At 32.7% G+C, this 14,789-nt stretch overlaps 1 protein-coding gene across 2 annotated transcripts; it reads right to left on the bottom strand.

Moving 5' to 3' along the window:
• Window positions 1-10,230: 10,230 nt before the first annotated feature.
• Window positions 10,231-14,508, bottom strand: LOC142621128 (mediator of RNA polymerase II transcription subunit 31-like). 2 transcript variants are annotated; one of them, XM_075794440.1, is made up of 7 exons: window positions 14,435-14,508; window positions 14,218-14,295; window positions 13,714-13,811; window positions 12,326-12,422; window positions 12,098-12,176; window positions 10,650-10,930; window positions 10,231-10,509 (listed from the first exon to the last, which is right to left on the bottom strand). In XM_075794440.1, the coding sequence occupies exons 2-7, from the start codon at window positions 14,268-14,270 to the stop codon at window positions 10,497-10,499; spliced, it is 621 nt and encodes a 206-aa protein (XP_075650555.1). In that variant the 5' UTR covers window positions 14,271-14,295; window positions 14,435-14,508; the 3' UTR covers window positions 10,231-10,496. The 2 variants fall into 2 exon arrangements, with proteins under 2 accessions (XP_075650555.1, XP_075650554.1); XM_075794439.1 differs by lacking the exon at window positions 14,435-14,508 and having other exon boundaries at window positions 14,218-14,424.
• Window positions 14,509-14,789: the final 281 nt, after the last annotated feature.

Here is a 14,789-nt window from a genome sequence, read left to right as displayed (position 1 = left end):
CATTTATACTTGTGGAGTGACTACCGCACCAAGGGTGTGCGGTGGTAGAAGATCATTATTAACAATATTGAATTTTAAGGCCTTTGGTATCATCATTCTTATTTTTTAGCCAAACAACTATGTAATTTGTCTCTCATCAAAAAAAAAAAAAAAAACTATGTAATTTGTCAAGTAGTCCCCCTATTTTTTATTTTAAAAGAAATTAAGTGTAATTCTTTAGGTGTAGTATAATTTTCCCTATTATGATTTGACCCTATAATAATTTGGTTTAGAAGTTTTCAATTTTTATATTTGACTCCCTAAAATTTGGATTACAAATGAATCGTTAAGGTTCTGTTCAAAGTATTCCTAACTATTTCATTTTAATCCAAATCTCAAAGAGTCTGATGTAGCAATAAAAATTTACGGGGCATAATTGGGAGTGGTTCAAAATCGAAATGGGCTAATTTGTTTGTCCAAAAAATGCAAAAATCTTTTAATTTGGACAAAACCCATCATGATTGATATTTACCATTAGACTAAGACACCAATAGACATCTTTTTAGTGTAAGTAACATTCGAATTTAAGTTCTTTATTCAACAATAAGTGGTTTTACCGATAGACATGAATTTAATTTAAAAATAAAAAATAAATCACCCACTCAACATCTATATTGATCTAAAGTGAAACTCTATACATACACTTCACTCTTTTATCTATAAATATCTCTATTTTATCCCCCCCCCCCCCCAAAAAAAAAAAAAAAAACCTAACGCAAGGAAGCTAACAACTCAAGTGAAATATGTAGATTAGCTTAACGTCCCAATTAATATGAATTTTACAATAAAGTGATATTATATAGCACACATTCAATTTAATGCAAATGGAATCATGACTGGAAAATTCTTAGGTAGTCCCGGAATATAGTGAAATGGTGTTCCCTTCTCTCACATTCATGGTAGACCCCACCATAAATTTAATAAGCAGACCCCACCATGAATGTGAGAGGAGGGAGCACCATTCTCCGTGCTCCGGGAGTACCTAAGAATTACTCATCATGACTTGCATTATCGAAAAATGTTGTACAAGTACGAAATAACAAAATTAATTTACTCCTATTTGCATTAAAGTGAATAGGGGTGACTTTATCCATTTTAGGGCCTAAGCCAATTATTTTATTATTATTTTTAAATCCAGCGATATTAACCCCAAAAAAAGAATAGAGTTTTGAGCTTCTTTTATTTATTACTATTATTATTATTATTATTATTTATTTTTATGTTTTTTTTTTGTCCTGTTTTGTTGAGAGAGAGAGAAGGAGAGAGATTTTAGCTTTTAGGTCAAAAAATTTTATTTTTTCTGTTTTTATAGTTCGGTATAATTCATTGGTCTCCTTCCTCCCACTAAGACGTTTTTCCCCTTATTTTTTAGCTATATTTTTGGCATCCTTTCCCCCCTTTTCCCCCCTCTCTCTTAGAAGTTTATTTTCCTTATTTTTTGCCTATATTTTTGGCATCATATCCCAAATCCTTTTTTTTTTTTTTTCACATAGATGTTTGTTTTCCTTATTTTTTGGCTATATTTGAGGTTTAATTTATTCATTTTACATAATTTACCTTTTTTTTTTTTGGGAATCAAAGAACTAATCTAATTGGATAAAATTTGGGGGCCATAGACGATTGCCTTACTTGCCTAAGGCAAGAGTTGGCACTAAATGAATGGAAATAAAGAAATGCAAATGAACTACACTACTCCTAAGATAAAATATAGCATGTTGAAGTGTTGGTGTTGGATTGTGACTAATTTATTATCCCTTTGTCATGGATAGATTTTATTGGTAAAATCTAGTTATTTCTGACCAATAACTACTCCACAAGGCAATTGAGTAGTTTTTTTTAACTTCATACACACTACCCCTCTCTATTTCCAAGTCCTTTGTGACATTTTGTAAGAAGATAGTTATTTTTACCATGTAACCTACACTAAAGATAAGAAGTTCATTTTTTAAACTTCTTTATAACAACTCTTTCTTAAGTTTCCCATGGAATAATTACTTACACTTGACATTATTGTCTTGCATATACATTGCATACTTACACATGACATTATAATAAATTTCTATTAAAACAGAATTATCATGATTTGAATATTATTATCATGGCTTGCCAAGTGCTTTGTAGTTTAATTAGTATATTTTAGTATTTTCAATGGAGACATCCAATGTTTAAATCTCTCCATTCATAATTATCGATATATATAAAATAAAAAATAAAAAAAGGAAGAAGAGGAGGGAATTGCTATGAGTTGTACACAGACTCACGGAGTCTCATGGAGAGGCTTTTTTAAGTTTTAATGATTCTTTTAAAAAATTTTGTTAATTAAATATAAGAAATGCTAACGAATGCCCTTAGGGTATTGATTAATAATCTATTTAAAGAAACTTTTTATTGGAAAAGAAAAAAAAATTAATGTTTTGAAAGCTTTTTTTATTTCCCATAAAAGTGATGTCAATACTTTCCTAAAACGGATTCTTAACCAATACTCTAAGGACATTCGTTATCATGACCCATTAAATATTAAAGAAGTGAAAGACAAGTGGACAATGCTGAGAATGAATGTGTTAAAGCTATTATAAATTTTTCTACATAAAACTTACAAATAATGTAGTAATGAATGTCATGAGTGGACTTCAAGTACATAATAAATAAATATTTTTAAATTTTTTGTTATTACATACCAATTTATAAGATTTTTGTAGTAAAATTTGTAATATCCTTAATATCACTCTACTACTAAGCACGTGGCGGATGAAAGACAAGTTTCTTAGTTATGCTCAATAAATGAAATAAAGTTTTCCTCTTAAACATGTGAGCAATGGCCCTAAAGAGGTTGCTCAATTTCCTTAACAGGTGGGCAATGACCCACCAATAATTCACTTTTTTGTTTATATATTTAAGATCGACCATCCCACAAGTTTCAAAGAAATGGTGGGTCATCAAGAACAAGAACCTCATTTTGTGAATCTGTGACTTCTTTGTTGTGGCTCAACTTTATCTTACCACCAATAAATCACCTTCGGCCTCCAACTTTAAAGTATTTAGCATCAAGTTTTTAATGGGAAAAAAACACTCGGAATAAATAAATTTGATGAACAATATTTCACATCAATCATCTGACTTTTCCACGTATTATTTATAATAGGACTCATATTTACGAGGACTCAAAATGCAGAATTTGAGTAGTACTCTCTAAGGGTGAGTTTGGTTCCGTTTTTTGAAGTTGGGCTTTTTGAAAAAGTTGAGTTTTCAAAAAGTGCATAATGAAAAAGTGCTTTTTCAAAAGGCTGAGTATTTAGTAAAAACTGTTAAAAAATATTTTTTGAAAAAGTTAAGTGTTTGGCTAGCACTTATAAAAGTTGCAGTTTGAGGGATAAATTACCAAAAATGACAATGTATATATAAGGGAGTTTATTTCATACTTAAATCAACTATTTTATATACTTACTAAATAATAATAATAATAATAATATATTATTGGTATTATTTTAATAATGTTTGGGCAATTTTTCTTTTTTAGTGTCATAATTATTTGTTATTACCATTTTTGACTTCTTATCAATATTAATTAAATCTAAATAATTTTCATCATCATGAAGCACAAAATGAAAATGTAAAAAGATGATAAAATATACACCAATAATCCAAGTTTAAATTGTACTACATAAAAATGTAAAAAAGATGATAAAATACATACCAATAACCCAAGTTTAAATTGTACTACATGATATTAAAAAAAAAAAAAAAAACTTGTGTGGGGTGCTGATGGGTGTGCGTGGGCTGCTGATGTGGGGTGCGTCTGCTGCTGATGGGGCATGCGTGTGTAGCTACACACGCATGCCCCATCAGTAGCCGACGCACCCCATATCAGCAGAGCACACACACCCTACATGTCACATACTCAACGAACCATGACAATATAAATACCCAATATTCCAAAATGTAAATACCCAAATACACAATGTAAATACCCAATACCCAACGAACCACATCAGCAACCAAACAAGCCCAATATTCCAGAATGTCACATACTCAACGAACCACGACAACCAACATGAAAAATATTTATATTTCTTCTGAAAATTCTTCTTTCTTTCTCATTCTTTATATTTCTAAAATACCCAAATCAGATATCGCATTACTTAAGACAAAGCATCCACAAAATTAAAAAAAAAAATTACGAAGCATGTACCCACAAATTTTTTTCAGTACCTGGCAAGAGAACAAATAGATCTTTAGCAAGAACAAAGCATGCAAGATCTGAAATTTTTTTTTGATAGGTAAAAAAAAAAAAAAAATTCAAATCAGTGTTGGTACCTGGTGGTTTTTGGTAGCAGATCGGTGTTACTTGGTGTTTTGTTGATCAAAACTCTACCTTCAAAATGTATTTCTCAGATCAGATTAGACAAATAAAATTAAAAATTTTTTTTTTTTACAGAGGAAGGCTCGTTGAAGAAGACGAAGAAAGAAGAAGAAGAGGAAGAAGATTTTCAACGGGTGACAAAAGAAAAGAGAGACTTACGCGCAAGGAGAGGCTTGTAGCAGCACGAAGAGGGTAGAGCTGAGAGAAGAGATGAGAGGCGTGAGGGAGCTAGCTTGCGCAGAGCAGAGAGATGAGATGAGAGGAATGAGAGACATTGTGCGTGAGACTCTGAAGACACCTTGCCCTTTATTGAAGGGCAATTTGGTAATTGCCAACTCACTCCCAACGGATATATTAAACACCCACAAACTTTTAACAAAATGGACCATCAGAGCTCCAAATATCAAACGCGCATTCTCTTCACAAATATAAAACGCAACTTTTTCCAAAAAGTTGCGTTTTATACTAACCAAATACTATTTTTGGGCTGATTTTTTTGAAAACGCAACTTTTGGGCTTCAAATACTGAAACAAACGGGTACTTAGTACCTTACAATATTAGTCAATAATGACACCTAGATTCAATCCATATCTGTAATTCATTGCTTGTAATTCTAGCTCACGGTCTTTACTTTAATTCATTTGGTTCACTTTGTGTAATATTGCTTGTATATACTTAACGGTTCTTTATATATATATATATATATATATATATATATATATATATTTATATATATTTTCATTTCCCTGTACAATGTGATTTTTTAAGTGAAATGGACATAGTTCTAAACACTAACCTAAAATTCTTATTGTACTTGCTGTTATGAAAATCGTGTTTCTGTCATTGCATGCGTGAACTCCCTTGGACCAATTGTACTTAGAAAAAACGAGCATTATAATAATCAATAATCAAAGTAATGTGAATTGTTTGAGATTAGGTGTCGGTTTGGTGTGATTAATTTTGCCAATTTATTTTACTATTCAATTTATTTTAACTACTATTCATAAGTCACACTACACTTTTTGATACTATTTATGAGTCACACTGTACTATTTCAACTAACTTTTACCTTTATTTATAATACTTTCAACAAAAAGTTTTCAATTTCAGCAAAATAAGCAGATTCTAGACAGATATAATACAATGTATCCAATTTCGTGCATAGCCAACCTATGTTGATTCAATTATGTTCAACCATACATATTAAATAATTACACAAAGATACGTGGACATGTTTTTTTTTTTTTTTCCCCTTCCCCTTTCTTCTTATATAAAAATGCTTCCTTACAGCTGTCAATTATATTTTTACAAAATTTTCTATCCATAAGGCTTTATTATGAAGGTTATATATAGAGTTTCTTCTTTTGAAAGTTGAGTATTAATTTAAGGTTCTACTTCTATCTTTTACTAAAAAAAAGTATTTATTTAGGGATAAAGCTTAGGTTTAAGCTTAATTAGGAAAAAAATGTCTTGACACTCCCTGAACTTTGGAGTAGTTGCCATGGCATTTCCTGAACTTTTATTTTAACCAATTTAGCACCTAAACTTAACACATACACCAAATTGCTACCTCTGTTAAGTTTGTTGTTAATAAACTGATGATTTACTCACGTGAGAAGCACGCAAACATAAAAAAAAAAAAAACCAAATTCAATTGTTTGCAACCAATTAAGAGAGAGAAATATATGGTAGTTTTAAGAGAGAGACCTAGGAGAGAGAAGATCCAAGCTTGCTAATAGTGGTCCCGCCAGAGCTGGAGTTCGTGGGTTCTTTTTTGTGCAAGGGAGAGAGAAATCACACCAGATTTCTGTGCGGATCAAGGACCAAACCCTTCTTCAAGTCTCCGTCTCTCTCTTTCTATTTTAATTTCAATCTATTATTACAAGTTGCTTATGCTTAATTCTTCTCTCACAGCATTAAGCACCACCTATGCTATCTCAAGTTCCGTAAAAGAGTTCTTCCTAAAAAAACGTTTCATAGAAGAGTTGGTTCTAATTGGTTGGGTTACATATATAGAAATCGACTAGAACAGCAGATCCTACTTTCCTCACTAGTGTAATTTCTGGTTTGGAAGAAATATTTTAATTTTTACTTACATCGAAGCTAAAAGTGTTAAGCACCGAAGAAATGAGCCCTTTGTAGTAAGGCATGTGTGCTTTGGAAAGTTGGATGCTATTATTTGTATGATTGACATTGTAATTGGTGACTAGTGAAGATCAAAAGCCATAGAAAGCCACCTGGTGTGGGACATGGATGGGGAAAGTGTAGATTAAACAAATTGAAAAGAAAACATAGAGAGAAAGACACATAGATACTTGAAGGAGTTGAGAGAAATTTGGGGTTCCCAGTAAGTAAATCATCAATTTATTAACAGCAAACTTAACAGATGTAGCAATTTGGCACACGTGTTAAATACTTAAGTTTAGGTACTATAAATTGGCTAAAATAAAAATTTTAGGGGGTGTCATAGCAACTACTCTAAAGTTTAGGGATGTATCAGGGCATTTTTCCCACTTAATTATAAGCCTTATCTACTTATCTCACTATAATAAGCAATTAATTAGTCAAACATATGCTTGCTTCTTTACTCTAAAGTCTCAAGTATGAAATCGTTTACGTTTCTCCAAGCTGTGGAATATTAATTGTAATAAACCCTCCAACTTGAAACCTGTGACAAGCAATGCAATCCTATCACATGCCCCAAATCCAATTGTAAGCAAATTCTCATCTAGCCCATGCCTAATGACAAATTAACCATCTACACCCCATCTTCCCTTGTTTCCAAAATCTCCCTTTTTTTCTTTTTCTTTTTTATTATTTTTTTTATTTATATGCTTAGCAACGTTTTCAATGGACATGTTTAGGGTTTAGATCCCCTTTCTCTTATTGTGACTATTTAATTATTTATAAAAAAAAACGTACTTTCTAAGATTTAGAGAAGCTTTTCTTTTTTGAGAAGGTTTAGGAAGCTAAATCAAGAGAATTGCACCAAATTCATGTTGAGGCCTAACTGGTTAAATTTTAAGTAACGGCTTTCCCGTGAGTGGCAATGGGTCTGGATTCTGAACATGAGAAATTTTTTTTTTTTTTTTTTTCAAAATCCAAAAATCTATTTAATATTTTACTTTATTAAATTTTAAGAATATCGTTGCAAATTCATCCCATTTACCTTTCAATTGGATTGAACAAGTCAAAATGAATTGAATTAATCTAAAATTGAACTTTTAAAATACTATTGAGCTAAATTCAAGTATTAATAAACACTTTTACACTAAATTACAAAAATTTATAATATAATTTGAATGTTTTTTGATACATTTTAAGTGAGAGGGGGATTGGAACCTTGAATTTTTTTATCGAAAATCTTAGGCAATACCACTTAACTTGAAGTCATTGGCATAATATAATTAGGGCAAGACTTAGGTACAATTCCTAGGTTCTGTTCTTTAGGTTTCCCTCTTAAGATTCTGCCATGTGAATTTTTCCTCATGAGATTGAAGTGTATTTTTTTTAATTAAATAGCCACATGACTCAATCTTAAGTGGGCAACCTAAAAAACAGCACTTAAGATATTGTACTTATGTTTTGTCCATATAATTAATTAAGACATACACAAAAATTATAGCTACTCAACTGTCATTCATAATTCATTTTGTTCAAACCATTAAAAAATATTGAAAATTTTATATAACAATGATTTTTATTTTATTATTCTTACATCTTATTGTTGTAAGTTCAACCCATCCAAAAAATATTTAGGAACCAAACATCATCATTCATCAGAGTTGTTTAACTATACTTCATTCCACTTTTCTTTTCCAGTGTTTTTCAATCTAACATTCGTGTGCCTATGCGCATATAATTTTATATGAGAGATGTAAAAGCTGCCAACTGTATATGAGAGATGAAAAAGTTGTGTAAAAAACTTAAAAGAGAAGTGCAACAATGCTTCTATGATCATGTTTAAGCAGAAAAACCACATTCGATTGCGGATTCACCCTTCCTACCTTTTTCTTTTTCTCGAGAAAAAAGAAAAAGATACACTCCTAACTATTTTTCTCGGGAAAAGAAAAAAAAACAATCAATGCAAGGCATTAAGATAGATTAGTAGTTTAGTACAACTACCGAGAATTCATCATGGATTAATGATCAGGTTAGACTGTGTAAAGAAGTATCTTTGTTCAACGAAGAGGAGTGAGGTATGTTGAAGTGCAGGTATGTAACATGACATAGGACATATGACATAACAACGTAAAAGAAGTGTTGAAAAGAGTGTTGAACTGAAATGGGAATAAGTGAGTTACGTGAATGTCTAATTCGTCTTTACACTATGACTTCCCTGGGAGAAGTTTTGGTATTACATAATTGACAAGAAAATGATGATAACATTTTGTTCCTACTAAAATTAATACAAACATCCAACTAAAATTTAACAGGATGTATTTTACACGTAATTCAAAACATTCATCCTGGCAAGACCAATCTAGCCAAGAAACAGACCATATAAAAAGACCGCATGGTAGTTAATCTAACAGGATGGTATCGAAATTCCAATGCTTTTCTAACCATATAACAAACATAGACTATGAAAATCATATGGAAAGGGATCTTTTTTTTATTTTTTATTTATTTATAATTTATTTAATTTTTTTTACAAGATAGAATTTTCACTCTAGTCTAATCTAAGTGTATATGTGTGTGAAGCTCCCTCCTGAAGACTTGAACCCCGACCCTTGTCTCCCATATCCCACAAGTATTTATATTGTGGAGTGACCACCGCACCAAGAGTGTGCGGTGGTATATGAAGGGGATCTAATTTCTCAAGAAACTAGGTGAATCATAATTAGAAGTTTGATTTTGAAAATTTGGAACCAGTCTCATGAAACAGAACGGCCAAAAGAAAATAATAATAATAATAACAATAATAAAAAGAGAGAAAAAAATCGAGCATGTATGAGTGTGATAAATTCCCAGATTTTCCTTGTAAACTTTAACCTACTCTATAGATATCATGCCACTTACAGTCAATTACACCGAGCATTTTGCACCTCTTTTTCCACACTCCAATCTCATACATATCTTAAGATCCAGACCTTGTTCTCATACGAGAAAAGGCTCTCTATGGCATCACCCTTGTTGTAAATATAGTAATTTTGGGTGTTTTTATTCATAGGTCTCTCTCCCACAGTTTAAGCTCAATATAATTTGTGACATAAGCAATACATAATAACATTTTATTGAAACCCAAGAGAATATTAATAAGACAGTTGCCCAAAAAATTTTGAATCAGAGCTCTAGATTTTTATTCATCCCTCGCTGTAATAGTAAATTTACAGTGAGAAAGCTTCTATACCACATCAGGATGTAATTATTGAAGGGTGAAATTTAAAGTGAGAAAGCTGGCTATCAGGATTTGATTCTCTCAAATTTTTTTTTGATAGGTAAGATAAAATTTCATTAAGAAAGAAAAGACTACTACATGGAAAAGGAACATGAGGTAGCCAAGAAAATACAAAAAAATTCAAAGCTATGTACAAGAAGAAAGGGATTCTAAAAACGTTGGGAGGGAGACACTAGATGTGAGTCCCCAAGCTCCCTCCCACAACTTCAAAGTAAATTTACTCCATATAAAATAAAATTGAGTAAACAAAAAACTATGAAAAAGACAGTGCCCAAGTTCGTTAGAGTTCTGCACCCAGGCTTTGTCATCATGGAATTCAACCCCCTCCATAAATACAATTTCAAGCATTTTAGAGAAGTATCAAAGATTATGTCAGTTGTATTATCATTTTTGTAATTCACAGACATAGACAAGAGGTGCTTGGAGGACTATCATGAAATACTTGAACATCATTCAAGAAGCATAAAATTGATCTAGTAAATGTGTGTATTCAGAATTGACAAAATGCTATATCTAAATAAATAATTAATACATAGGAAACAAATGGGTTTTATGATATTACAAAGGTGCCAATCATAGTATCAACATTTTTAATAGAAAAGTAGCATCAATTTCCTCTTCAATTGCGTAAACGTGGAGGGACATGAACATTACCTCTGGTTCCCCTTCTCTGTCATTACATGACAGAAGGCAAGTTATCCTTCTTTCCTGTAATAATCAACATATATAAATATCAGAATGTTGGTCTCTCAAAGTCCTTTGAGCAGTATGTAGATCATATGTATATTTGAACTGAAAGAGATAAAGGCTCCATTATCTTATCATCTGCCAAAATTTAAGTTGCATACTTTCTTTTTCTTCGCTCTACCCCACTACTCCTCATATCATTTTTTGCAAGAGCAGATCCATGGGGAATAGCATACTGCATAGGAGAAGGGGCTGGAGCAGGCGGCGCCGTAATGGCAATAGTTGTAGCTGGAGCAGGTGGCAAAGGTTGTACAGGTGGCTGAGGTGGAGCAGAAGCAGGGGGTGCAACAACGGGTTCAGGAAGGGGTCTTGGCATAATATGTTTCAATCGATTGCTCCTATAATTCTTCCAGAAGTAGAATTGCTGCCTATGTGCCAATTCCTGAAAAGTTCCAAGAAGTTTCAACTGACTTTGAATTTATCTGAGTTGTATAAATATATCGTTATGAATTACTAGAGATGAGAAGAGGAAAAATACAAAAAATCTCTCTCACAGACCATTAAGATATTTTAGTTGTCATCTTGTTCAGGTAACTATTAAACAGTCAAGATATGTACCTCCACCTCTCAATGTATGACTCGATGAATGCTTTAGGCACCATAACTTCCTCATGTTTTTTAGATCTTTTGAATTTCAGATTAGAATTATTTAGTAGTAGTTTTCACACACTTCCTGTGTATTGGAATCATCTTCTTTCATGAAAAGGTAATTTTTTTTTATAATTCAATTGTTACGACAAGTGGGGGAGGGGGGGGGGGGGGGGTTCAAACCCTGTTTCTCCTCACAAATGAGGCCAAATCAATGCCACTGAGTTCCAATTCACAAGGCTCTTGGCAAGGGTTATTTTTACTTACTAAAATCAATGCCACTGAGTTACAATTCAAAAGAAATCCTTACTAAAATGCTAAGTTATTTAGTTTGATGAATTTGATCTGTGCTAGGTTTAAAATGCAACAGGCAGACATGTGACACACCAATCAAGCAACTTTCAATAGAACATTTGATTGAAAGAGAAGATACATTGACAATGGTTATAACTAAGCTATCATTCAGAGTATCTCCTGAAAAATAATAATAAAGATGGATCAAATCTTGCCAGTGAGCTTTAGCTCAAATGGCATCTCCTCTCTTTAACAAGGTGGAAGGTGAGGTTCTGGTCAAAATAATAATAAAGATGGATTAAATCTTGCTGTTGAGCTCTAGCTCAAACAGCATCTCCTCTCTTTAGCAAGGTGGAAGGTGAGGTTCTGGTTCATGACCCACTAGGTGTATGAGTAAATTTACTTAAAAAAACTTGCATCACCAATTATAGGATAAAGTATAAATTTAACTCACATTTTACGATTGTACAGAAAAAAAATGTAAAAAGAGCTAACATGAATGCCTAAGCATTATTAAGAGATCTAAAAAGGAATGCAAATAACATGCGACTTTTGAGAGGATAATGTTGCTGATCTCAGAAATTTATTTGAATCACCATGGAAATTTCAAAGGAGAAATTACATGATTTCATTTGAGAGGGGCAATATGAAAACAGAAGAATTTAACCTTGTTGCCAGGATGTGCCATTGCATTGCGGAAGTTAGCATTTTGGAGAAGTTCTAGAAAAAATAAGCAATGAGGATACCTGTGATTTTGTTAGGAAATAATTATGTAAATCCACAAATGAATTATAATAAAGAATGATGGACCATTCAATCATTAAGAAAAGTAACACTCTTCCTGACACAAACCCCCCCCCCCCCCCCCCCCCAAAAAAAAAGTGGCAAAGCTCACATTATAAATTTTAGGTACTCAGGCTGCTGCCAGTATTGAAGGTATTTTAGGTAGCCAATAAAAGCTTCATCTTCAAAATAGCGATTTTGAGCCAAATCTGCATTAGAGTAACAGACAAGGCATCAGGGAGAAAGAAAACACACACACACAAAGAGACACGAAAAGGAGACATCAGCTTTCGATGCTTACATCTCTACACACTTAAATAATTTTTAAGAACAAAAAAAGAAAAACATATCCAAGCATTAACAGAGGTGATCATTGCTAATATGAAGCACTAAGCCACTAACGCTATCTGGCTTTGTCTGCGCATTGTGAGTGTGAATACTCTTTGCATCCAAAAAACAAAACAAGGCATTAGGGAGATAGAAAACACACACACAAATAGACAAAAAGGAAACACCAACATTCAATGCTTAGATCTCTAGAAACTTAAAAGAATTTTAAAGAAAAACAAAAAGAAAAACGTATCTAACCATTAACAGAGGTGATCATTGCCAACAGGAACCACAAACACTACCTACCATGTGCTTGTCTGTGACGTGTGTGTGTGTGAGTGAATATTCTTTGCATCCAAAAAAAAAATTGTGACCATAGTTGACACTTTACAATTTTGACTCTCGTTTGGGGAAGCTGCCATAACATTTCACTCCTATTCACAATAACTCCAACATGAGACTATCACTTGCAACTTCATCTGTCCCAAGATCCCAAAACTTCTACCTCTCTCTCTCTCTCGCAGACACAGACATACTCAAAAGTATTAACCATCCTGTTTATTCAGAAAAATCTGGAATAAAAACAAAAATAAACTTATGGGTGACATCTTAAAGGGTGGGGCTGGGGCCAGAGGTTCAATTCATATCATTTTCTGAAGGGGAAAAAATAAATATGGACTAGACATCCTAACGAATCTAAAAGACCCACTTAAATTCCTACCATATATGACATGAGTGCTAAATATGCAATGTACATGCCATGAAACAAATGCTTATGCACTCAGGTTTTTAATTGCCTAGGCTTGAAGTGAGTGCAAACCAATCAAGGCCTCAGCAATCACCGCCATTTAATACGTTCCGAAAGTAGCAGTTGTAAAACTCCAATTTCCATTTCCTTTTCCTTTCTACAGAATAACGAGAAACTAAAAAAAGATCAAGAGAGTATTCTTACGATACCCCTTGATTAGATTGTATGTTTTGCAGACGTGTGCTGAGTCCCACATTAACCCAAGTATGACTCAGGGCATCACAGGGTTTTAAGTGGTGGAGATTGTGAAACCCCAGGTTGTGACAATTCTAGTACAAAAATGCTGAATATGCAGACATTGTATTTGTTTAAGGCACTCAACAGGAAAGAAAAGTGAATTTTTGACAAATCTGAACACATACAGTGGATATAGGTGGGATTAGCTAGACATTGGACAAATTCCAATTCAAGCAAAAACCGCTGCCTCCCATCATCTGGATCTTTATATAAAGTCGTTGGCCTGAAAAAAGTCATTCAGCAAAGGAAAAGAACCTTAAACTGTTAATTCCTTAATATCCCATTACAATCATTAGGACAAATTTAAAACTAACTTACATAATTAACAGATAAAACTAACTATTACCCATGAATTCTCTCAGAATTCCATAGATTTGCTTGCTGAGAAAAAATTTATTTATTTTTTTAAAAATCCAACAAAATTTTGAATGTCATAATTTTTTGCTATTTACCTGAGAAAATAAAAAGACCCATTAATAAACTAAAACTAACACAACTATTAAGACTTAAATCAGCTGAGCTTTTCCCTACTTATTCATGGGATTCATATAAAATTTAAAAAAGAAAAAAAGAAAAAAAAATTTATTTGCTTTGTTTAAAGGAAAAAGAAGAAAGGGCGAGATGATTACGAGGAAGGAGTAGAGGCTTCATCATCATCTTCTTCTTCTTTAATAGAGGCCATTGATTGAAACTGAAGCCCTCCTTCACTATAAGAAAAACAAAAACATATATATGAGAGAAAGAGATCGCAAGGCTTCTATCTCTACTTTTTTTTTTTTTTTTGAGAACTATCTCTACTTAAAAACACTTGTGTCTGGAGAGAGAAAGAGAGAGATATTAGAAAACCTTTGTAATGTACTTCCGAGTTGCAAGCGAACTGAAGAGGAAAATAACCTCGTTTCTTAAGTTACATGTCTGAACTCAAACTCTCAAGTCTCTCAACTAAGCCAATTGGGCTGGGGAGGGCCTGGCCCAATTGTTTGATAGGGGACTGAAGGCCAGAAAAGGAGAAGACCCTGGTAACCATGCTTTTCTCTCTCTCCAATCTCACTTAAAAAATATATATATATATATATTTATATAAATTTTAATAATAAAAAAGAAGCTCATGTGTGTGGTCACCGTTTCCGCCTGCTTAAACTCTGTCATGCATGATGTGAAACCACTTGAACAATAGTGAGACTTGTCACTACTCGAATCC

Source organism: Castanea sativa, chromosome 12 (genome assembly GCF_040712315.1).
Source record: "Castanea sativa cultivar Marrone di Chiusa Pesio chromosome 12, ASM4071231v1".
NCBI classification, from domain to species: Eukaryota; Viridiplantae; Streptophyta; class Magnoliopsida; order Fagales; family Fagaceae; genus Castanea; species Castanea sativa.
Note: the sequence above shows the minus strand (reverse complement) of the source record. Positions and strands in the feature narration are given on the sequence as shown.

Coding starts and splice junctions, on each gene's coding strand:
- LOC142621128 (XM_075794440.1), bottom strand. CDS start 14,270: ATGGCCTCTATTAAAGAAGAAGAAGATGATGATGAAGCCTCTACTCCT. Junction 12,423..13,713: donor TAATCCCACCTATATCCACT/GTATGTGTTCAG, acceptor ACTCTAATGCAG/ATTTGGCTCAAAATCGCTAT. Junction 12,177..12,325: donor GAGTACCTAAAATTTATAAT/GTGAGCTTTGCC, acceptor ACAAAATCACAG/GTATCCTCATTGCTTATTTT.